General features: G+C 31.7%; 2 protein-coding genes across 2 annotated transcripts; one reads left to right on the forward strand and one right to left on the reverse strand.

Annotated features, from left to right (window-relative positions):
* The first annotated feature begins 2,772 nt into the window (after positions 1-2,772).
* Positions 2,773-12,356, forward strand: LOC137826781 (ethanolamine-phosphate cytidylyltransferase). Its single transcript, XM_068632919.1, has 9 exons — positions 2,773-3,292; positions 3,870-4,105; positions 5,831-6,021; positions 7,137-7,208; positions 7,618-7,685; positions 9,148-9,268; positions 10,053-10,118; positions 10,233-10,355; positions 11,772-12,356. The coding sequence occupies exons 1-9, from the start codon at positions 2,976-2,978 to the stop codon at positions 11,841-11,843; spliced, it is 1,266 nt and encodes a 421-aa protein (XP_068489020.1). The 5' UTR covers positions 2,773-2,975; the 3' UTR covers positions 11,844-12,356.
* Positions 12,357-14,127: 1,771 nt separating this feature from the next.
* On the reverse strand, positions 14,128-17,909 carry LOC137826780 (probable serine/threonine-protein kinase PBL8). The gene is made up of 6 exons (XM_068632918.1): positions 17,579-17,909; positions 17,068-17,429; positions 16,858-16,993; positions 15,790-15,926; positions 15,558-15,681; positions 14,128-15,101 (listed from the first exon to the last, which is right to left on the reverse strand). Exons 1-6 carry the CDS (start codon positions 17,628-17,630, stop codon positions 14,608-14,610), a joined length of 1,305 nt encoding a protein of 434 aa, XP_068489019.1. The 5' UTR covers positions 17,631-17,909; the 3' UTR covers positions 14,128-14,607.
* Between the last annotated feature and the right edge of the window lie 5,300 nt (positions 17,910-23,209).

Below are 23,209 nucleotides of genomic sequence, written 5' to 3' on the forward strand. Positions count from 1 at the left end.
ACTTACATGAATTACAAAATAATTAATGTAACTTCAACAAAATTAACAATAATTAACACTTTATTCAAATTTATAATTTTGATAATTTAACTTTATTATTATTTTATTGTATAATACACTTTAGTGTTAAGAATAAAGAATTTATAAGTCAACTTTTTAAAAAGATGAATAACAAGGTAGAAGAAGCATGGCACTGTCCATCAAATAATTGTGTTTGATATAAATTTGTCTAATGATTAATCATGTCCAAATATCTTTTGATTACTCTACTTTTCCCTCCTTCTATATAATAGTGTTTAAAGGGATTTTTTTTGGAAGTCTTTAGCCTTTTGCCAAATTGGTGAGCATGAGGTTTGAGAGAGATGAGTAAAGAAAGTGATTAATCTCTTGGCTTGTTTAAAGTATTCTCAACAATCTCATAGGGTAAGCACATCAAAATCCCATTTACTATTTGGTTGACCTAAACTTAGTATGTACTTTCTCTAATCAACCAAGTTCTCTTTTCACCTTAATTATATTTTAGGATATAAGTATTTTCTGAAGTTCCATTTATTGTTGAACAAGTAAAGATTAAGATCGAAACACTCTTAGGTAAAGAGAAAACTCAATCTTTTCCAAGTTCTTTTTAACAAAGGAATAATGATTGATTACTTGTTATGATTTAGACATATTTTAGTTTTTTTTTTTCTAGTTTATGGTGTCTTTGATAAGCTTTTGGAGTTTTTATAAGTTGTTTACCATTTTTAAATTGAACATTATTTTCTATTGGATGAACATGGCCTTAAATGGTTTTCCAATTAAAATGTTTAAGAAGACTTTTCTGGGAAAACTGGAATCATATAAATGTTATGTTAGTGATATGCATATTTTATGAATTTTCCATCAACTCATAAGTGAACATTTTAAGTCACATGTAAAATTATGAAATAATGTGTAGAGTTATTTATTATGTGTTGGTTAGATATTAGATGAATGACTTCTTACATGAGTTCTATATAAGGAGAAATGTGATCTTCAAATAGACAAACTCAAAACTCAGTATTTATGTTGTTTTTGTGACTTTTTTTTCCACCATGTTGTGTGTAAATATATTTTTCATGTTCTTGGATTGATAATAATGAATTATTTCTTATGGGGTTAACTGAGGTTAGTAAGTTCATTATTAATAAATGTTTACTATTACAAGCAATTAATGAATATTTTAAAGTAGCGTAACAAGGTTGAAATGGTGAGAACATAACAATTTTTTTTTACCTATTTCAGTAATTAATCTATAAAATTATGTTAGTAAAAGAACCAAATGTTGTGTAGTAGAATTTGCTTAAAAAAAGAGAGAAGAAAATATTTATATTTATTCTTCTTTGATTAATTTTTTAATTCAAATGATTTAAACTTTGTTGAAATTATATTTAAATAATTAAAGTGATAATTAAGGCATTCTTATATGTTCAAACGTTAATTTTTTTTTTGTCCAAATAATTTAAACTTTGTCGAACAATTTGGAAAAACGTTAAATTATGAAATGATATTTAAATAATTAAAGTGTTTAATTAAGAATATATTCAAAAGTTATCAATCTAATCAATAATTTTTAATGACACAACCATTTATTAAGCGAGGGCGACAAATTATTGATTAACATAATTTAAAATGCAAATGAAAATTTAGTAAGATACTATTATTAACCAAAGTTTCTATAACTGAATAAAGGTATAAATCAACATAAAAAAAGAGAAAAGGCTTAAAAAATAATTAACCCTAAGATATATCTTATAAAATGTTGTGACGTCATTTTACAAAATGGAAATGAAATAAAATTTTCGTGCTGCTAAAATGGAGGCAATGCAATCTTAAAATGTCTTGACCAAGGCTTCTTAAGAGCGACGCAGAAAAGCCCATGGGCTATAATTGTGCCAATATTTGTCTCAGGCTTTGTTTTCCTGCACCTCCCATTTTCAACCTGCACCTCCACAATTGGTGAAATAACTGAATTACCCTACGTTCGATTTCCACCATTGCTGCCTTCGCTATTGCACTATCATTGACGCAGAAAAAGACAAAAGACACACAACAAATCTGTTACAAAACATATTTCATGTGTTTCAGAAAGCTTGTTTCATAAAACTCATTTGAGAAAATGCATAAAGTTTGTTCTGAAAATCCAATTCTAGAAAAAGTGTTTTAGAAAGCTGTGTTTTATAAATTTTATTCCAAAAATCTTATCCTCTTTTGAAAAATATGTTCCAAAAATAATATTTTGTAAATTATGAAAAGCGTGTTTAGAAAAAGTTTTCAGAATAAATAATCCAAAAATCACTTTTAAGAGGTATAAAACCGTAATTTTAAAAAATGTAAGGGTGCAGATTAAAAAATGGGTGGTACAGGAAGTCAAAGTCAGCTGTTTCTTCAAAGTTCGGAACTTTTAATAAAAAAAGACGACCCTTTTAAAAATACTTCCAGATTATTCTGAAATATTTCTGAAACATATTTTTCGAAATACATTTTAATAACTATGGATTTATTAATCTGAAAATCAAAAAAATGTAGTCCAGATATTTTAGAATAATTTTTTCTCTTCCAAATTTCCTATTCTGAAAACACTGGAATCACATAAAACTGTGAAAAGGTAATTTCGGTATTTTAAAGAATTTAGGGGTGCAGGAAGAAAAATATAGGGGTGTAGAAATAAATTCCCAAAAAAGACAAGTCATGGGCTGTGTCTCGAACGTTGTGTCGGTTGGGTTTACACTTGGCCCATTTTTACGGAATCTTAGAATTAGAATTGTCGCACCGAGGCCGAATATTTTGCTTTCGCAATTCCAATTCGCTACGCTTTTCATTCCATTCCATTCCATTTGTGTGTGGTGCTACGAATGAGGAAGGAGAAGCAGCGGTGATACAGAGATATCAACATCCAGGGAGAGAGAGAGATAGAAAGAGAGAGAGAGAGAGAAAGAGAGAGAGAGGGAGGGAAAATGGGTAGTTACGAGGCGGGGACGGAGAAGCCGGCGACGACGAAGTGGGTGGTGACGTGCATGGTGGGAGGGGTGATCGTGGGGGTGTCACTGCTGGGTGCGTACTCTAGCCAGCTTGGAATGTTCTGGAAGACCCGAAAGCGCAACAAGAAACCCGTTCGCGTCTACATGGACGGTTGCTTTGACATGATGCATTATGGCCATTGCAATGCCCTTCGCCAAGCTCGTGCCCTGGGTGACCAGTTGATTGTTGGGGTTGTTAGTGACGCCGAGATCATTGCCAACAAGGGTCCTCCCGTTACCCCTCTTCACGAAAGGTTTCATCTCTGTGTTCCCTTTTGTAATTTAATTTACCGTTTCTTTTGGGGTGGTGATCTTGTAGGTTGAGATTTTGGCATTGTTTAGAATGTCATTTATTTGTTTCTTCATTTTTGGGATCCGGTTCCTCTAGTGTCAGCAATTTGCCTTGGAGGGTAATAAAATGATTGGTTGATGAAGCTGTCCATGTCATTGGCATGTGTATAACAAATCATAGATGTGTTAAAATCAAAGTTTTACACTGTGGTCGCGGATTTTCGCCTTCTCCATGGTGTTGAGTAGCTGCAGAGAGGTGGAATTCCTTGCGGTTTGAGTATGTGTAGTAATCTTGTAGGTGGACCTCTGCCGGAAGCCCTTGAGGTTGAGCATAATGTTCGTGGACCTTTTTTTTAAAAACCTTGGTTAAAGTATCAAAAGTTGATTTTCTTATTGATACCTGATATTACTCACAGCAATCTTGCCCGCCTTAGAGGAGCCGGATTCTTAACTTTTTCGTGAAACTTGATTGTTTGTTTGTTTGTTTGTTTGTTTGTTTTAATCTTGATGTGGCTTTTAGTGTGTTTTTTGTGGTGTTAGGTTGATGATGGTGAATGCGGTGAAGTGGGTGGATGAGGTTATTCCTGAAGCTCCCTATGCGATAACTGAGGAGTTTATGAAGAAGCTTTTTGATGAGTACAAGATTGATTACATTATTCACGGGGACGATCCTTGTGTTCTTCCGGATGGAACTGATGCTTATGCTCATGCTAAGAAGGCTGGTCGGTATAAGCAGATAAAGCGCACTGAAGGGGTTTCAAGCACTGATATTGTTGGTTAGATTTATACTGCTTTGCATTCTTTCTTTGGTTATCATGCAACTGCTAGGCTCTATCATAATAAATAATTGGATACAAATACTTGAGAATATTCTTTTGTTGTTTACGTGTTAAAGAGATTGTGATACTTAGATAAATGCATTTGGTATTGACGGTATTAGTGTGTATGAATCTGAACTGTTGATGATGTAACTAAATCTTACAGTTTATATTATTTTTGACCAAAAAATAAAAATATTCAAAAAAAGTGACTTTAGGCTGGCCTTTCTCTTCTGCATTAACCTGGGCAAAACTAAAAATTACTAGCAATCCCATGTAAAGGATGAATTTGAGGCAGTGGCCTAGTTGAAGAAGGTTACACACTGCTGCCCCTCCGCCTGAAGCTGCTGCCATGCTTCTTCTAATCTGCCAGCATGGATTTGCCATAGGATGCTGCAGCAATAAACTAGCTATCGGATCTTCCATCATTTTTATCCCCCTCCCCTCGACAGTTTGGTCTCTCTCTCTCTCTCTATGTTTAAAACCAAATTTTAATTTTGCAGGAATTTAGAATTGGCAAGGGCTGTTCTTGCTATAAATTACCTTTAACAATCTGTTTTAGTACAAATCAACCCATCTCAATTTCATCCATTCCAGTTCTGTTTCTGCTAATACTGCAAATCATACTCAATGCTTGAAATCTTTTATCTGAAAATAAAACCGCTATCTTTGCTGTGCTCTGGCTGGTAAGGCATTGCTAAAAAATTAAAGGTTTGGAAAACACTTGCGTATTTTGTGAACTGTTTCCAAATGAATGTAATTATTTAGTTTATTGTGAAGATTTCATTACAATTGGGGGTTTATTATTGATTTCCAGTACTAGTATTTTCGGTGGGAGCATACAGGGCAATGGAAGCAAAAAGAAAGGACAAAGATATGTTTTAAAACAAGTCATATGCTATTTTTTCTTTCAATTTTTTTAGTTCAAGTATTTATGGGCCATTACATCCTTTTAAATTGACGGGTAATATTTGGTATAAGTGGACTTATACCAAGAGATCCTATCCCATAGCTATCCATCCATCTCTCTCTCTCTCTCTCCCTCTGCGTCTCCATATGTGTGTGTGTGTGTGTGCATGTATATATATTTTGTTACATGCCATATCTTTTTTTTCTGGTGTGGTGGAGGATAAGTTATCATCACTCCTTAAGCTTTATATTCCTTTTCTTCTCTCAAATATTTTTTTTTCTCATTGTATATAAGCAAAATGTTAAATGAACTTGAATTTAACATATGTTCCTTCCATTTCGGTTAGTTTTGTGGTGAAGCTTAATTTGGAAATTTTGGTAAATGGGTGAATCTTTGTTCTCAAATTATGTAATTATGCAACAGATTTCCTTCTCACAAATTGACTAAATTTTTTAGAAGACTTTTCAGACCTTACCTTTTCTTTAGACTGCTTTCCTTACTCTGCATGGTTCCATTGACTGTGGTTCTGTCCACCTAACGGGATGACGAAACCTCTGGACCATTCTCTCTGAACTAGCAACGGTTGTAACTCATTGTTCCATTCTAAATGGTTTTTTGTGTTGTTTGTCTGATGTTTACTTTGTGCAAGCATTCATTTGCACTTTAGCTGGTGCTTATGTTTTCCATTTTAGGTTATATTTCTTTCTGATTGGGTTTCCCTTACAGTCCTCACATATATATAAAATTAAAGTATATAATAATTTCTTACCCAGGTCGCATGCTTCTCTGTGTAAGAGAAAGGTCTAAAAGTGACAGTCACAATCATTCTTCTTTACAAAGGCAGTTCAGCAATGGCCACAGTCCAAAGTTTGAACCTGGTTCACCTGCAGCAACTGCAAGTGGAACTCGTATATCTCATTTTCTGCCAACATCTCGTAGAATTGTTCAGTTCTCAAATGGGAGGGTATGTTCATGTAAAATCTTCATTCTGATTTCTAGTTGCTCTTAGCTTGCTATCAACTTCCTTAGTTCTCACATTATTTCTGCAGCCTTTAGTCTTTGTTATGCTTGAATCATGATTCACACCATGATTTTGGTCTTTAAGACTAGTCTTTGATCATTTGTCGTTGACAAATGCATTTTTTTTTATTTCCTTCTCATTTAGATTACTTTTAAGAATTTAATTTGGCTTCTGTATTAGACTTGTTTATATTAACTTATGGACTGGAAGAGCTAGCAATATTTCTTTTTACTTGAAAATCAACTGTCAGGAAAGCCTAGGGCCTGAGAATTGTAAAAAATTGAACCTTGTTGCTAAATGGATTTGGTGCTGTTCACTTCTCAGTTTTTGGTGTACATGGTTGGAGAAAAATGCCAGAATTTAAATGGGCCAGGTGTTGCCATTAAATTTGGGATCAGGACAATCACTTGGCTTACTTGAGTGAGGCACAGGTTGAGGTTTTAGTTTTACATAACAAATCCAGCTTGAGTTCACTGGCTTAATAAAAATAAACAAAATAACAACACAAATCCATCACTGCCATTCTTCTACCTAAAACGGATCCTTATTACCTGAATTAACCCAGACTACCTTTATGTTAGGTCCTGTCTGATTGTTCAGGTTCATGGCAATGGAACCCATGATCACCCTTCGAAGCTGTTAAAAAGCAACCTTCCGAAAAACTGAAAAATGAAAAAGCAAATTGAATTTTGAATGCTACACAAGTTACAACAAACACGGCTTTCTGGTTGTGGGAGACATGAGTGACTTATCTTGCTTGACCTTCATTGGAGAACTTTTGCTATTGATGTGAACATGTTCAGTCATCTTAATTGACTAGCAACGGGGCCCAGAGTTATGGAGAGTAAATCTAGTTAAATTTCAAGCCTGTGATTTTCTAATTTTTTTGGAGTGTGATTATGTGAAGAGATCAAGAAATGTTATTTTGTGCTACTTTGAGATAGTGTAACATTTTTTTCCAAATGATTTTTCGTAGATCCATGCTTTGTGTAAGCTGTACCTGTACTGTATGTAGTAATTTCTTCATGTCACTTGATAATTTATTCATGCTGTTCCAGGGTCCTGGACCTGATTCTCGCATTGTATATATAGATGGTGCTTTTGATCTCTTTCACGCTGGACATGTGGAGGTATAGTTTGAAGACTCTGTTACATGTACCTAAAAACAGCTTTTTATTCAAATCTCTCTCAGCTTAGTAATATATTGATTGTAAGCTGTTTTTTATTGCAAAGTAATCCAAACAAGCACCTGTGTCAAATCAAATGTGTCAGTTTCACAACATTGAGTGGTGGCTAGTGAGAAAGAAACATAAGATAATTAATATCCTGTTTTGAAGTGCTCTTATTGAATAATCTATTGTCATTTGCCTAACTGTTATATCTGGCAAAATAAATGCCTGTCATTAAGATGGGGGTTATTTTGGGAGGGTGTGACGTGGTAAATTGTATTCTGGTACGTTGCAATACTTTTTACTTATATGCTACTACTTCTATTTAGATTGTTTTAATGTATATCGGACTGACCTTTATGTTATATAGATCTTGAGGCTTGCTAGGGATCTCGGAGATTTTCTTCTTGTTGGAATACACACTGATCAGACAGTCAGGTTGTCAACCTTATTTATTTATTTTTAAAAATTTTATTTTATACCTATTATCAGTGTTATCAATGGTGAATAGTGGCAACCAGAAAATTCACTATGGAAATAAGCTGGATGGATAGTTGGTGAATGTCAGGTGCATCTGGCCATACTAAATGTCAGATGCATAAAATATTACTAATGTGAAGCAATTAAACTAGTTTTTGATATATCAAACTTATCAAAAGTATCACATTCTTAATTTAAAAGAAAGGTAAAAACAGAAATAACAATACTAGGAAAAAATAATATATGATGATTGTGTGATCATGAAGTATCACCTAAATGATGAGAGCAAGCTGGAAAAGAATTGTACAAAGTAGGTTTCACGGGGCTGGACATATTGGATGACTGAAGGTGGGCAGGCAGGTTGAATTTTACTCATTGTGTCACACTATGATGTGGATGTGTTAAGATTGCCCGTGTTAGTTAGACCTTGTCAGTTGAGAGGAGACCTATAATCTGTTAGCATAAGTAATTACTTAGGCGGCTATAACAGGCAAGAGATGATTCGAGAAGTTAGCTGATGAAAATTACTATCGAGTGGGACTATGTGAGAGACAGGGCTTTGAACTCCTGTGAGTTTTTTCAGTTATTGTATATTTTTCCCTTGTCCATTCTACATCATACTGGTACTGATTGGAAATAGGAATTGGATCAATAATCATTCTATTCTAGTTTCTGATCCAATGTCTGTTAGGTGGTTGTTGTTATGGTGCCACCATTGTTTGCATTGCCATGGTGCTAGTGTGACAATGGTTTATGTAAAATCTACCTGGTCATTTTCTTCCATGGGTGACTTTATATTGAAATTATAAGGGGGTGATACAGTTATTTTTGGGCCTGTTCTTGGAAGTTGTTTGCACCATTTTATATATTGCAACTTTAAATGCATCTTTTGTACTACGAAGGAAGTCTCGAGTAAAAAAAGTTAATCGTACTTTGTCACCTCATGTGTAGATATGATGCAGGTAATTTGTCACCTTGATTTTTTCAAGAATTATAGGGTGGTATAAAATTCTAAATACAAGGTTATGTATGTTCTTGGCTTCTATTTGACCATTTGGGCTTAATGATTTTCTGAAGTGGTTGTCTTGTCCCAAATATGCCGCAGGATTATGATAATTTTGTTTTATGTGAAAGACTTGTTTTTTTTTTTTTTTTTCTTCTGTCTATCATTGTATTAAAGATTAATCTATCTTTTCTATTTATTTGTTGCATTTTTATGGTGTTTGGGTGAGGCTCCATAGTTATTGGGCTTACATCATTGCCAAAAACTATGTTTTACAGTAATAGAAACTCTTTTGCGTTTGATTGTAAGTTATAAATTTGAATTAGTAAAATTTCAGCATCTAATTTTGGTTATGTTTATATTTCATACAGGGTGGTAATGTTTGGAAATTTTATATTGTGATTTCTTTCTTTGTAGTACAACTAGAGGATCGCATCGACCTATCATGAATCTTCATGAAAGAAGTCTGAGTGTTTTAGCATGTCGCTATGTGGACGAGGTCATAATTGGTGCACCATGGGAGGTGTCGAAAGATATGGTTAGTCTCATATTAGCTTGTCTATTTTTTCATTGATTTTGTGCATGGTGATTCTTTCTTTTCTATTGCAGTAAACATTATTGAGCCACTAGATTTATTAATATATGCTGTAATGGCAATACTATTAACTGACAAATTTTATTCACCCTTATTTATTTTGAAATTCTAAGTCAGTACCTGGTAATTACACATGATGTCTCTCCTTTAAATTGGTCTTCTTTTAGGTGATGTTCACTATTTGATGAAAGGGGGAAACTTGAGCATTAACCTTCACTGTTTATCCTTTTACACAAATGGTTCTTTGTTTTAGATTGTCTACAGGACAAGACTTTACTTATAGCTTCTATCAGGATTCTGCTTATGACTGTTTCAAAGTAGTAGTGATTTTGATTTCTTTAATACATAGCAAGCTGGCAGTGTTGGTTTACTAATAAATTTCTTTTGTTTACCTTTTTTTCATTTGCTTTATGTTAGTTTTGATCATTCTAACTAATATTATCTTTGTAACCCTTTAGTAATATACTGCATAAGTTGGTTAAGTTCATGTCATTGAAAATCTCTTCTTTCTCTCTCAATTTTGTTTTCTGTGCATCTGCCTATTTTTATTTTAGTTATAAGTGCAGCAACATAGCCAACCCACTTATTGAGATAAGGTTTTGTTACTGCAAAGCAGCAAAATATTATTGACAATTTCTTGGTTGGTTGGTTCAGTTGGAACATGTTTCCATTTTACATATTTTGCTTTAAATTAAGTAATCACTTGGTTTAAATTATTTGATTGCAGATCACTACTTTTAACATCTCATTAGTTGTTCATGGAACCATTGCAGAAAATAATGATTTTCAGAAGGTACATGGTGCCACAGTAATGTATTTACAATTATTACTTTTTTTTTGTATAAGTTGCTTCTGCATCTCCAACTATCCCTCCTTTTATCAGTTATTGACATTGGTTTCCGTATAGGAACAATGCAATCCATATGCTGTTCCTATTAGCATGGGCGTCTTCAAACTTTTAGAAAGTCCTGTAGATATAACAACTACTACAATAATTAAAAGAATTGTCTCAAATCACGAGGCATACCAGGTACTTTCAGACCTTTGTTTGGTTAGAAGTAATTGTTGAATTCTTTGGCTTATTTTTCAATTTTATAATACTTGTTACTATTAGAAGGCTAGCATATTTAGCATGCTTATTATGATGGTCTGTAGCATTTACACTCTAAATTATAAATTAGTATGTATAGTGTATAATACTCAGAGCAAGCATATATGTAGTTGGGGTTAACTTCTCTTTTGGATTTGTTAGTTTGAGATTAGTATGTAGTATGAGATTTGTTGTCAAAATATGTCAGAATTATACATTTAAAGAACCTGTCTCAATTATAATTGCATAGGGAAAATAATAAAAAAATCTAGTAATATTTTAATAGCAATCCATTAATTACTACTATCCTAGTTAGTCTTGTTAGCTAACGACTTCATAATAAAATCAGACATACAGGTACTGATGTCCTTTTCTTGGAGCACACTTCTTCTTTCTGTTAATCCTTTTTTTTTACACACATTAGTTGTTCAGAAATATAGATGATATTTTTCCCATTTTAACTTTTATGGCTTGTTTGGCTATTTGGTTTAGTAGTTTAGATACTTTTTATTTTTTAAGGCCTTCCTTGGCAAATAAATGACTTTGGCATTGATTATATGGAGGGAATTCCTAAGTTACAAATATGGTGGTAAAGGGGGGTGAACTACTCCATTAAAGCAGAAGTAAACGTTTTCTTTTTTGAAGGGGTTTGATGGGGTTGATTTTGTATTTGATATACCTATTTTAATCAATTCTTTTTGGTAGGTTAGGAGTGAATTTATTTTCTCACTCCTATTGAAATGAGGTTTGATTTCAAGAATTTTGAGGGTAACTTGACTCTATATAAAGTAGTTGGAGCAAGTAATATAGGCAGAAGTTTAATGTTTAGAAGGGAGTGAGGTATACCTCTCGGTCCACTAAGCCTAACGGTGGGTTTGTTTGTGGAAATGTTTTTTGTTTTCTCCAACAAATAAATGACAAGAATACTACGTTGTTCTCTGATTTCAAAGAAGCAGAATATTTGGATTTGTGTGAAAATATAGAATGGAAATAGCAGACATTATCGCAAACTAAGGTTTGCCTGCTTTGAAAAAGCGATCTTTTGTTTCATTATGGTTTTTTGGGTACAAAGTATCTTGAATCCATTTTAAAGTTATGTGAATGAAGGGAAGAAACTTTTGTTGGCGAGAATGCCCCATCAAAATTGAAAATTCCTGGATAGGTTGTGTGAATTTATATGTTAGTGAATAATGATGAGGGGAAAAGAGCCTTGCTGAAAAGAGATGAACATTTCAATTTGGATTAGTGGTGTGCATCTCATTAGACATCCATGCAGAGAGAATATCTGGTTTTCATCCAACATATGTTGTTTGTTTTTGCTCTCATCACTTGTTTCTGGTTTTCTTTGGCATGCAGAAACGAAATGAGAAGAAGGGAGAGAGTGAGAAAAGATACTATGAGGGCAAGGGTCACGTGTCTGGAGACTAAAGTGTGTCTCGTTTGAAGCACACATACATAGACAGACACTAAGCTTTTAGTCTTATCGAAAAATAGGTTTTTGTTCGACTTGGTAGACTATGTTGGACATCGTGTTCTGCCTCTCTACAAGTTAACCAACACAGTTGACACAAGTATCAAAAAAGTGTTTCCTAATAATTTGGTGATCAACTAAATTATGTAGTTGAAGGTATACTTGAACCCAAATGTTCAACTTATGCTACCATCCGAACACAACTTATTTTTCTTCATTTTTTTTATCTTTTGAATAACCTATATTGTATTATTTCTGTGTGAGAATTTGATGGAGAGTTGTGTTGTGTGATTAAGTATTATTTTTTTGTTTGATCAGTTAGTGAAAATGTATTCCGTAAAAATGACTATTGAATAGTTTTAGATTTCAATTTCTGTTTGTTATAGCAACTAAGTTGTGCTGTTTGTGCTTACAAGTGTATGTTATGGACATGGTTTTGAATCATTAAATGTTGATACCATTTGTGCTTAGTTTGGATGAGAATGAGAGAAGAGGAATAAAGATGAAAGCAAAGAGGAAAAAACATTGCAAATATTAAAAATATGAAATGGGATTTACTCTTTTAACAATGTTTTGCAAAGAAAAATGAGGAAAATAATTTTATAAGGCAATATAATTAACCATGTTGAGAAAATGTACTACTTTTATATTGTTTTCAGTTACATAACAGAGTGTGCTTTTTATCCACCTTATGCTGTTTTTAAATACAATTAATAATATAAGGCAATAAAGAATATTTAAGGTATATAATTTAATTAAGTACTATATTTATTATTTAGTATAAATAAACTACAGAATGAAAATGTTTAATTAAGTAATATATTTAAAATGGAAATGTAAATTACCGAATCAATTTAGTAATATATTTAATATTTTCATATATAATATAATCACATTTTTTTAATGTATTATGAAAATTATTTTTAGTATATTTTATAAATGATTATAGTTTTTTTTTTAAATGTTTATAATAAAATCGTTATATATGATATCTATTTTTAAATTATAAATTTATCGTTTTGTAAGCAAAGAATAGTTAGTACAATATAGTAATATATTATGAATAAAATTATTCCATATTAGTTTAAATTGTGTAAAGAAGAAAAAGAATAATAATAAATTTTCAATATTACATATAATTTTAATATATTTTAATTAGTAATTCATAAAAATGTAAAATCAATTTTAATAATTTTTAATAAAATACAATGTTAAATTTAAATTATTGGCTAAAACACACGCACACATATTAAATAATAAATATATTACCTAATTAAATTACGTATGCAAAAAATTTAACTATCTTAGTTGCAAATATTCTGTTACTTTAATTATATCAATTAATATTTATCTTAATTGAAAATATTCTGTTAGTTAAATTATATCAATTAATATTCTTCATTTTAGTGTTAAATTAATTACATTTAAGGATAAGATCTGAAAATTAATAATAAGAAAATTTCAGTAATTTAAACCTTACAAATATTTTTTGCAAGAATTAAAAAAAGTTATATTTGCAGGGACCGAAAATGTATTTAAGCCTAATAATAATAATGAAAATTAATTATATAAAATATTATTGATAAAAAGAAATATGAAATTAATTTGAATACATAATAATTTAATTTTTTAAATTAAATAATTTTAAAAATTTACTTTTAGAGATTCATATTTTACTCTCTTTAATAAAATAATTTCTATTTTATTTCTTTTCAACTAAACAACCTTTATTTATACTAATTTTGACCTATTTCTCTTCCCTTTCTTTTCTTCCACTCCCTGTGCTTATTTTGAGGTTATGTTGAACCTACAATAAATTTACTTAATTGCTGAAATTTACCAGCAATTTCACGTGACAAATTTTGCCTGTACTTTTGAAGATGCCAGCATTCTCATACTTATTATTAGAGATATGATAGATTTAAAAAGAATACATGATAATGACAAGTGAAATTATTATATACTTGAACCTAATTTTTTTTTTCTCGAATGGTGGATTAGTTTACAAAGGTATGCTTTAACTGGACTAAATATACAATATTGTTAGCTAATTTCTTTCTTTTGTAATGTCGAACATGTCTCTGGTAAATGAAATAATTCTTAAAGAACCAGTTTGTTGTATTATGGTTTAAAAATTGAATAGTTTTTGTTCCAAAAAAGAAGTAACTAGATTGATTTATTGGTTGAACCTGTGGTTGTTGAACAAACTGATTATTATATTATAGTGAAGATGCTACGAAGTACAAAAAGTGGAGGAAGCTTAGAAAAAGCTTAAAAAGGTAGAAAATGACCCTCCTCCATCTTTATTTTTTAAAATAGCAATTAGTGGATGATATAGAAATGTTAACTATGATTACCTCTTCTTACCCTCAGTTTCCCTAATAATCTCCAATAAAATACATCATTAGGTACTTGCGTGTTTCGCTCGTCTTTCTCTTCCAAGTTCCACTGCTGATGATGTGAGGAGGAGCCAAGCCAGTTACATTAGTTCTGATGCCACCACGATTACAACTACACATATTTCCACACAATAGTTCCCACCCAATGAACACAAGCCCAAACATGGATACAAAAATTATGCACCGGGCTTCTTGTCACATTATCATGTACAAAGCAACAAAACACAAGGATGCACCCATTTTAACAACTACTATTTCTTGAGATAAGTGGAGATTCGAGAAGCACACCAAGAAGACAGGGTTTTAAAGCTGCATGAGATTATCATCTCACCCGTAGTGCTGCTGGGGCACCTGGTGAACAATTTGGGTTTGGAGATCGACAGGTAGCACCAGGACCAACATTGTTTGAAAACCTTTGGCGCATACGGTAGTCAGAGATTTTGTTCATCGCAAAAGGCCCAGCACTCACACTATTTGATCCAGATAATGAGACTTCACCTGCACCAACACTGGAACTTTGTAAGGGTTCCAATGTCTCAACTACATCGCTCATTAGGGGCCTCGCTTTGGGGTTTTGGCTTAAACAGTAATAAGCCAAGCTACATGCTTTTTGTGCAGCTCTCACTGAGTATTGATTCTCCAATCTAGGATCAATTATTTGTAGCAGCTTTCTCTTGTCATTTAGCTTTGGCCTTGCCCAATCTACCAAGCTCTGTTCCTTCCCAGGTCTGGTCTTGTCAACTGATTTCCTTCCCGTTAAGAGCTCCAAAAGAACGACACCAAAGCTATAGACGTCACTCCTAGCCGTCAGGTGGCCTGACCATTTTCACAAATGCCAAATTTAGATGTGTCAATGCACGCTTAAACATGCACCCATGGGAATGCAGAACAATGGCAGTAGCTCATTGTATGCGACAATATAATGTAAAAATGCTTTGGTTATTTTGAAAACATCAGGACATATAATGAGAAAATGATCTTGAATTTATATTTAGAGGACGGCATAGATCGTTTTAAGAAATTCTGTAGCCAAGTTGCAGGATTGAAGGACAGGAAACAATTGGGATTGACCCCCAATGTGATAGCAATATCTTGAGTCCAACATAGTTATTTCATAAACCTTCTTTTTTGGTCCATCCAACAATTTTCCCTCTGGCTACTTCACATTAGAAAACATGATGAGTACACAAATCTTTTATTCAAGTTTTTAAAGCAATTTGTAGTTTCCATGTTTTTTACAAATTCAACATATTTGAAAAACAATGGTCATACCAGTCATTACATATTCAGGGGCAGCATAACCATATGTACCCATGACTCGAGTGGATACATGGGTTTCGTCACCTTGTGGTCCTGCTTTAGCTAGTCCAAAATCAGAAAGCTTTGCTGTATAATCCTATGAAATCATTTGGTATCACAGTGAAAAAAATAGTAACTCCTTTATAACAGCCATAAGATACAACGGAGAGAGAGATAAATTAACTTTAAACTACCAGAAACTTACCGAGTCCAACAATATATTAGACGTTTTGAAGTCACGGTAGATAACCGGCCTTTCAGCATTGTGGAGAAATGCAAGTCCTTTGGCAGCTCCAATAGCAATCATCATTCTTGTAGCCCATGATAAAGGGACAGTTGCCTCTGGAAGAATCAAGAAAGGTCATATCCACAAGTTCAAAAACACCCGAAGGCAAAAGTCTGAGCTTAACTCAGTATTACAACTAATAATGAACAAAAAGAGTCAGAACAATTTATTGTTCAAGATGATTTATCTAGTTACAAAGTGAATAAAATATATTGAAGCAGATCAGTAACAACATTTCCAGATTCTAAATCAACCGTATCCAAAAGTGCATTTTAAACTGTAAGGCTGTGTTATCTTGAACTGGGGAAACAACAGTGAGAATCTCTCTAGAATTGAAATAAATTAGGCAATCTTAGAGAGCTTAAACTGAAAATCTAGAAAAACTGTCGTGCAATCAATTCAAAGCACATTCCCACACAGAACAAGTGCAACCAAATATCCACTTTCTCCGCAGGAATTCTAATGCATTACAAGTGTACTGCACTCAGTGGCTTAGATTCTGTTACGAAGGATTATAATGTAACAGCAGCACAGAAACTAGGCTCCTTTAAAATACTTCATTGGTTTTCCAATCAACATCCATAACTTCCTGCTTCAGCAAAGCCAAATCCAATCCCAGTAATGCATGTTACACTTTAAGGCCCTGTTTGTATAAACTTTTTACTAATCACTTAAAAGAAAAAGAAAAAAGCAGATAAAACAAATCAAACCCCTCCCATGAGTTAAAATCCTGTCTAACTTCTCCAAAAGCTAAGTTTGATTCACTTTCTATTTTCTTTTCTTTGAACTATTAGTTGAGAAATCTATCTAAACATAACCTAGTTAAATTACTTATTCGTTATGTACTAGTATTTATGAACCATAGCTGTTTTACTCTTTAGTAAAAAACACTAGAACTGCACTTAGATCCAAACCCATTGCATTCCTAAACCAAGCAAGAACGAAAACAACCAAATTTTCATTTCAAAAGCGTAAAAACGGCCGTACTTCGGAATAAGTGGTTCTCCAAACTCCCACGGAACATGAACTCGTACACAAGCAGCCTATGATCATCTTCACAACAGTACCCAATCAACTTCACCAGATTAGGATGCCTTAGCTGCCCTAGAAAATTCACCTCCGTCTGCACACACACAAAAATCACAAAATTAAACAAACAAATTAATCAAGTAAAAAGGAAGAAGATGCAAAACGCACAAGCCACTCTCGATGTCCCTGCAATCCTTCCTTGTTCAGAACCTTAACCGCTACAGGGAGCGATTTGAGTCCCACTCTGACGTTCTCATCAATGTAGCCTTTGTAAACGGTGCCGAACCCTCCCTCGCCGAGGATGTAGTCTCCGCGGAAGCTCTTCGTTATGGTCTCCAACTCGTAGAGCGTGAACGCTATCACGTGCGTGCTGTTGTTATTGTTACCGCGCGGTGTCGAACACGCTTCGCTCAGATCCGAAGCGCACTCACTCAGATTGTGCCTGTGACCGTGACCGTGCTTCTTCTCGCTACCGGCATTCTGACTCCTCGCACTGGCGCCCAAGGACGCCGCATGGTGAAGCTGCTGAACTGAAGCAACCAAATACAAACAATGTGAGTGAGTGAGTGAGTGAGCGAGCGAGTTCGGAGTTAACACAGTGAAATTGAATTGAAGAGGATGCCGATTAGTAAATGATGTAACTAATTGATACTAAAATTGCGAGCCCTAGATCTGGAACCTTGCGCGTTGGATACTACGGCAGATTCCTCTCTGGTTCCGCAGTTTCCCATTCATTCAAGTGGTGGAGCGGGGAAACGACGTCGTGGGAGCAATTGTTGCGGTGGTAGTTGCGGAGTAGCAGACGACGGCGCTGACGGTGGTGGCGGTGATTTCCGGCAGGACCAGATTTTCATGCTTCGCCTTCTCCCCCCGTTCTGTTTCTCCCGTAATTCTCTTCACCTCACTCGCTCCCTCCTTAATGCCATATTTAATCGCTTTTTCTGATTTTGCTTTTCATCGTACTCCACTATTTATTTCTTTATCGCTTTGCCCTTTTTTTTTTTAATTCCAATATACTTTTTCACTTGCTTATTTATAAATAGTATTATTGTGTTTTAAATATACAATTAATGTTCACGCTCCTGTTCTCTGCAACATTTCTTTTCTCTTCTCTGTTATTATTAATGCATGCTTTCATTTCTATTTACTTACTTTAAAAATATTAAAAACATTACTATATACTTTTATTTCATAATGATTATTATTTTGTGCAAATTTAATACAAAATATTATCCTGATAAATAATGCTTAATAAAACAGAGAATCTCATATTAATAATTATGCAAAATTAACCTGTTAATAGAATAAATGCAGTGTATTAGTGTTAAGCAAGTATTATTAATATTAGGTATTGCATTGCTTTCAAGTTAACCATTTTTAGAATTTAAGACTTGGAAATTTGATTAATGTCTAAACTCAGATTTAGATTATATTAAATGTGTTCATGAATCAGGAGTTAGTTAGGTGGTACCTATATTTTTTATCAATTCATTTTATACTTAAAAAACTTTAGAACATGTGTTATTTCTCGTATTCTTTAGGGTTATTTCTCTTAGGTTTGAATCATTATATGCAATACCCACATAATTAAACCTTTCTCGATACCCTTGACCTATCAAAAGGTCATTATTGTTTACTCATTGCATATCACTTTTTTCTTTTTTCTTTATGAATTATATGCTCTAGCAATTATAAGGACACTTATCAGCACGTTAAAGGGTAGGTGACAAAAAAAAAGGTATGCAGAAAATTAAATCATAGGGGATTGTATTGGAGGCACATTTCTTTTAAGGGAGGTAAGGTTAATCAAAATGACAATATAGCTTCCATACGTAAAAAAATATATTATTTTATTACAACATAATATTTTATTTAGAAAATGGTTGTAGAGTGTAAAAAAATTATTTTAAGAAAAACTCACATCTTGGAAAGGTTAAGTTCAACTGCATATATACAATCAAAACTTGATGAAATTTTGTGACACAATATTGTATTTGTGCATTTCTATATAGATAATAGGAGTTATTGTTATATAATGAAGAAAAAAAAATTAGAATGATGGATTTAATCACATTTGTTATAAGAAGTGTGTTTATCAATGGAATTGTAAATAATTTTGAAATTGAAATTTCGTAATGGATTTGTATTAGATCATTATAACTATTTTTTTTTATGAATTTACTATAGTCAATAATAATTAATATTATTTTATCTCTTTATTTGCTTTTTTTTTTTTACACAACATTAATCGATAACTATTTTTTATGTCTATTAATTTAGCTCTTTTATTAATTGTATTAGCTAATTATAATAGATAAGGATAAATAAAATAAAAAAAAGTAACGATATGAACTTAAAGTATTATCACTAAGAATGTTGCTTCTTTCTACACCTTCATACTCTTTTATGTACATTTTGTGAAAATACATTTTTGTCCTTCAGTCAAAAAATACTTATAATTAAAATTTTTTTCTAGATTCAGAAAAAGACTTTTGGATTAAGCAAAACACACTTTTTAATAAAATACATTTTGTATTAAAAATTCAAAAGTTATTTTTGAATTCAGATTTCGAATTATGTAATATGAAATGTTTTTTTTTTTCAAAATTTAAAAAAAACTTATAAATTATGTAATCTAGAATGATTTTTTCTAAAAAAAATCGAATTCTACCCATCCAAAAAAGTTCTTATATCATAAATTTACTTTTGAATTACATAATTTGAAATATAATTTTTTTTAAAAAAAAATACGTTTCAAATTATATAATCTAAAATATAATTTTACATTACGGAATGACTAATCCAGAACATTTTATTAGATTCATCCAAATTTTCTATAATTACACAATTAAGAATATACAAAAATCACACCTCCATAACTAAACTTTCAAACATTTTAACTTTTTTTACAAAAGAATATTTTTGAAATTATAAAATTTATGGGGTGCTGAGTGCAGAAAAAAGCAGCCCACTACGAAACACACCATCATCATCAACCCAAACCCTTTTTGTTGCATCTCTCACTATTACGCTTTTTATCTCAAGATTTTCCACAATATCTCTTCACACCATCCTTATTATACGTAGCAACACAACAATCACAAACTCAATGCCTACGAGTCGCGCAATTATTGTAGAGTAATTCTTTATCCTCCATGGTTGGTATTCAAAACTTGTCTATCGTCTTACACGATTCAAACTTAGAAGAAGAATGAACCATACTCAATGTTTGTCACAAGTTACAATTTCATAGGCTCTTTTATAGCTAATTTATAAATACGGTGGAAGCCATGAGCATGTAGAGGATGTAAAACAATGTGTTTATCTTGGTTAGGTGGATTAGAAAATTTCAAAGCAACTTAATTTATTGTAAGACATGAAGGACTTCAATTGACGACACAAAGGACTTCAATTGAAACATTCATTACAAAACAATATTTAAATAAAACTAATTTTATAAAACAATTAATTATTATATTGACTAAATTAGATACCACTTCATAAATTAAAAAATTATTACTATCAAAATTAATTTTTATTATTAGTAAAAATTTATAAAGTAATTCCTAAGTTACCAAGTTTTAACTACCAACTACTTTATACTCTAAATTAATCTTCATTAGTCATTAAATACTAATTTAAAATCTAAAATATTAGTAGTTAATTTAGATACCAGTTTAGAGACTACTTGATACATTTTTATTAATAATAGAAATCACTTTAGATACTAATAATTTTATGGTCTCTAAAATAGTATTTAACTTAGTCAATATAATAATTAATTATTTTTATCTCTAAATTTAGTTGTTATTTAATAATTTTCTAGTGGTTGTTACTCATATAATTCTTCTTGCTGAGCGAAATTAGTTCAATTGATCTATTTAAGCTTGACCATCAATTATTGGTTTTAACTTGAATGATTTTCATTATGTGTAATTAATCCATGTATTACTTTTCTAAATTAACTATAATATTTTCTCCTCATAGAAAGAATGGTGATGTAGAGAACTAAACATGAGGATGATATTAGGAGAAATTTTCACTCCAAATTCTCATAAATTGTTTGAAATGTTTAAAGAAATTCAAAATTGATAAAAAAAAAACCTAAGTGACATGGAGATGATGTGTAGAACTCTCAATTACCACATTGGAATTTACCACAAGCGAATGATGTGTGCATTATACTTAATTATATTTGTTTAAAACTAATAAAAATATATTAAATTATCAATGTTGTTTTTGCAAGTAGATGTGATGGGCAAATCTCTATATATTTATGAAGTATTTTAGCATACTCATACTATAAATATACTAACTAATTTGGTGATAAATGATAAATGATATATATATATATCATTTATCATTTATATATATATATATAATATGATTTTTGCAACGGCTCTACCATAGTACTTTCATGTCCAACTAGACGAAAATGCTTCAAATGTTAAACTATGTAGAGTTTTCCACGCCTGCTTGTTAAGAAGTATGTATTTGATTTCTTTTTCTAGTTCACAATACTCACAATTTTATCGAATATTTTATAGTTCTTTGTTTTTCTTCTTGTGAAGTAGCAGGAAAAAGAGAAGAAGAATATAACTACAATGATAACGACAGAAATAACAAACAAAACAACTTTGTGTGACCAATCATTTTTTATTTCTACATAAAAAAAAATCAAGTCATTCATAGATTATGATGATGAATAGTTCATAGCCGAAGGAGAAATTTAAGTGGACAAGTTCTTCTAGAGTGATTATGGACTATGACGTTTCTTCTAAAGTTATTTATAGCATTTATTTAGAAAAAAGAGAAAAAAAGTTATTACTTGGTATCGCGTTATTTATAAGATAATAAAAAATATTGAGATTTCAAAAATAATTTATAAAATCATAATGAAAATCATAACAATTATAGTCGAATAATTGAGGTTAAAAGAAATTCAATATATACATATAAATAATTTAAAAAATATAATTATAATACAAAAATAATAAAAGAGATAGTCATACATAATAATTAAATTATATTTAAAAATTTAAATAACAATAACGTAAAATGAAAACACCACAAATTTAAAGTTCAAAACTTACTTAAAATAAAAAAAAACATAAAATAAATGTCTTAAAATTCTAATTATATATCTCACTCTTCTTAAATTCTAACATAATTGTCTTCAGTATTATTTGATGGGGTATATTTCCCTCCTCTTCACTTTCAGATAAACTCTTGCCAAAGTGAAGTAATTTTTTAAACTTAGAATCAGAACTAGCATGTAATTCATTCCCAACCCTAGTTTGAATATTCTCTTTACCCCTCTTTGTTGGGGTTTCAGTTGGACATGTACCTTTCTTGGAAGTATGAGATGATTCAATGACAATACCACCACTTGATGATTTCTTTCTTTTACTGGTTGCTTGTCTCCTTATATAAGTTATTGGTTCTCCAACACTTGAAGCTTCATAGAAAAATGTCCAATTAAGAGTGAGATTATCATAAAAAAACAACTAATGTCCCCCATATTCATTATCATTATCATCATCTACTTGGCCCACTAAACACTCATTGCACTCATCAATGTCACATACTACAATAAGGTCTATTTCATCCCTAATATTGTATCTTCGAGCAAGTTGTTGGCTATACTTTAGGTAAACCAAATCATTCAACCTTTTGTGGTCCAGTCTATTCCTTTTTTTATAATGAATTTGCATTATGAATAAGTAAAATATGAATTAATTTATTTCTACATTCTACAAAAAGATAATAATCAAATGAGTCATGTCATGAAGAATAATGATTACTTGATCAAATACACCCCAATTGCACTAACATCCCAATGACCTACATGTCAAACTTGAAATTTTGATTGCTAGCTTTTGTAAGTTGGGAGTTGCATGCCCTCCTTCCACCATTCAATTGTAAAAGTAAGGAAAAGTAACTTAAATGTAAATATTGTATGATATAATTTATATCTTAATGCAATTTAGAAAACATTTAACTGTCTAACCTGAGATTGTGGTCTTCCTTGATTCTTTTTCAAAATCAACACCAAATAGTCCACTTCCACTCTTGTAAAGAGGCAACTCAGTTAAAATTTCTTGTTGCACATCTTTACTTGACACCAACCTCTTGATGCAAGCATACAATCCATTTGTAACTTTTAAATCATATTCCATTTCTGGGTTGGAATAATTGAACTCTAAGTTCAAAAAGTGATCATCTGCATGCAATGGGCAATGAAATTGACATGTCCATATATTATTAATGATTGTAAATACATCCTTGTATTTACTTTCATTGTTATTGA

This window comes from Phaseolus vulgaris, chromosome 8 (assembly GCF_000499845.2).
Source record: "Phaseolus vulgaris cultivar G19833 chromosome 8, P. vulgaris v2.0, whole genome shotgun sequence".
Taxonomy (NCBI): Eukaryota; Viridiplantae; Streptophyta; class Magnoliopsida; order Fabales; family Fabaceae; genus Phaseolus; species Phaseolus vulgaris.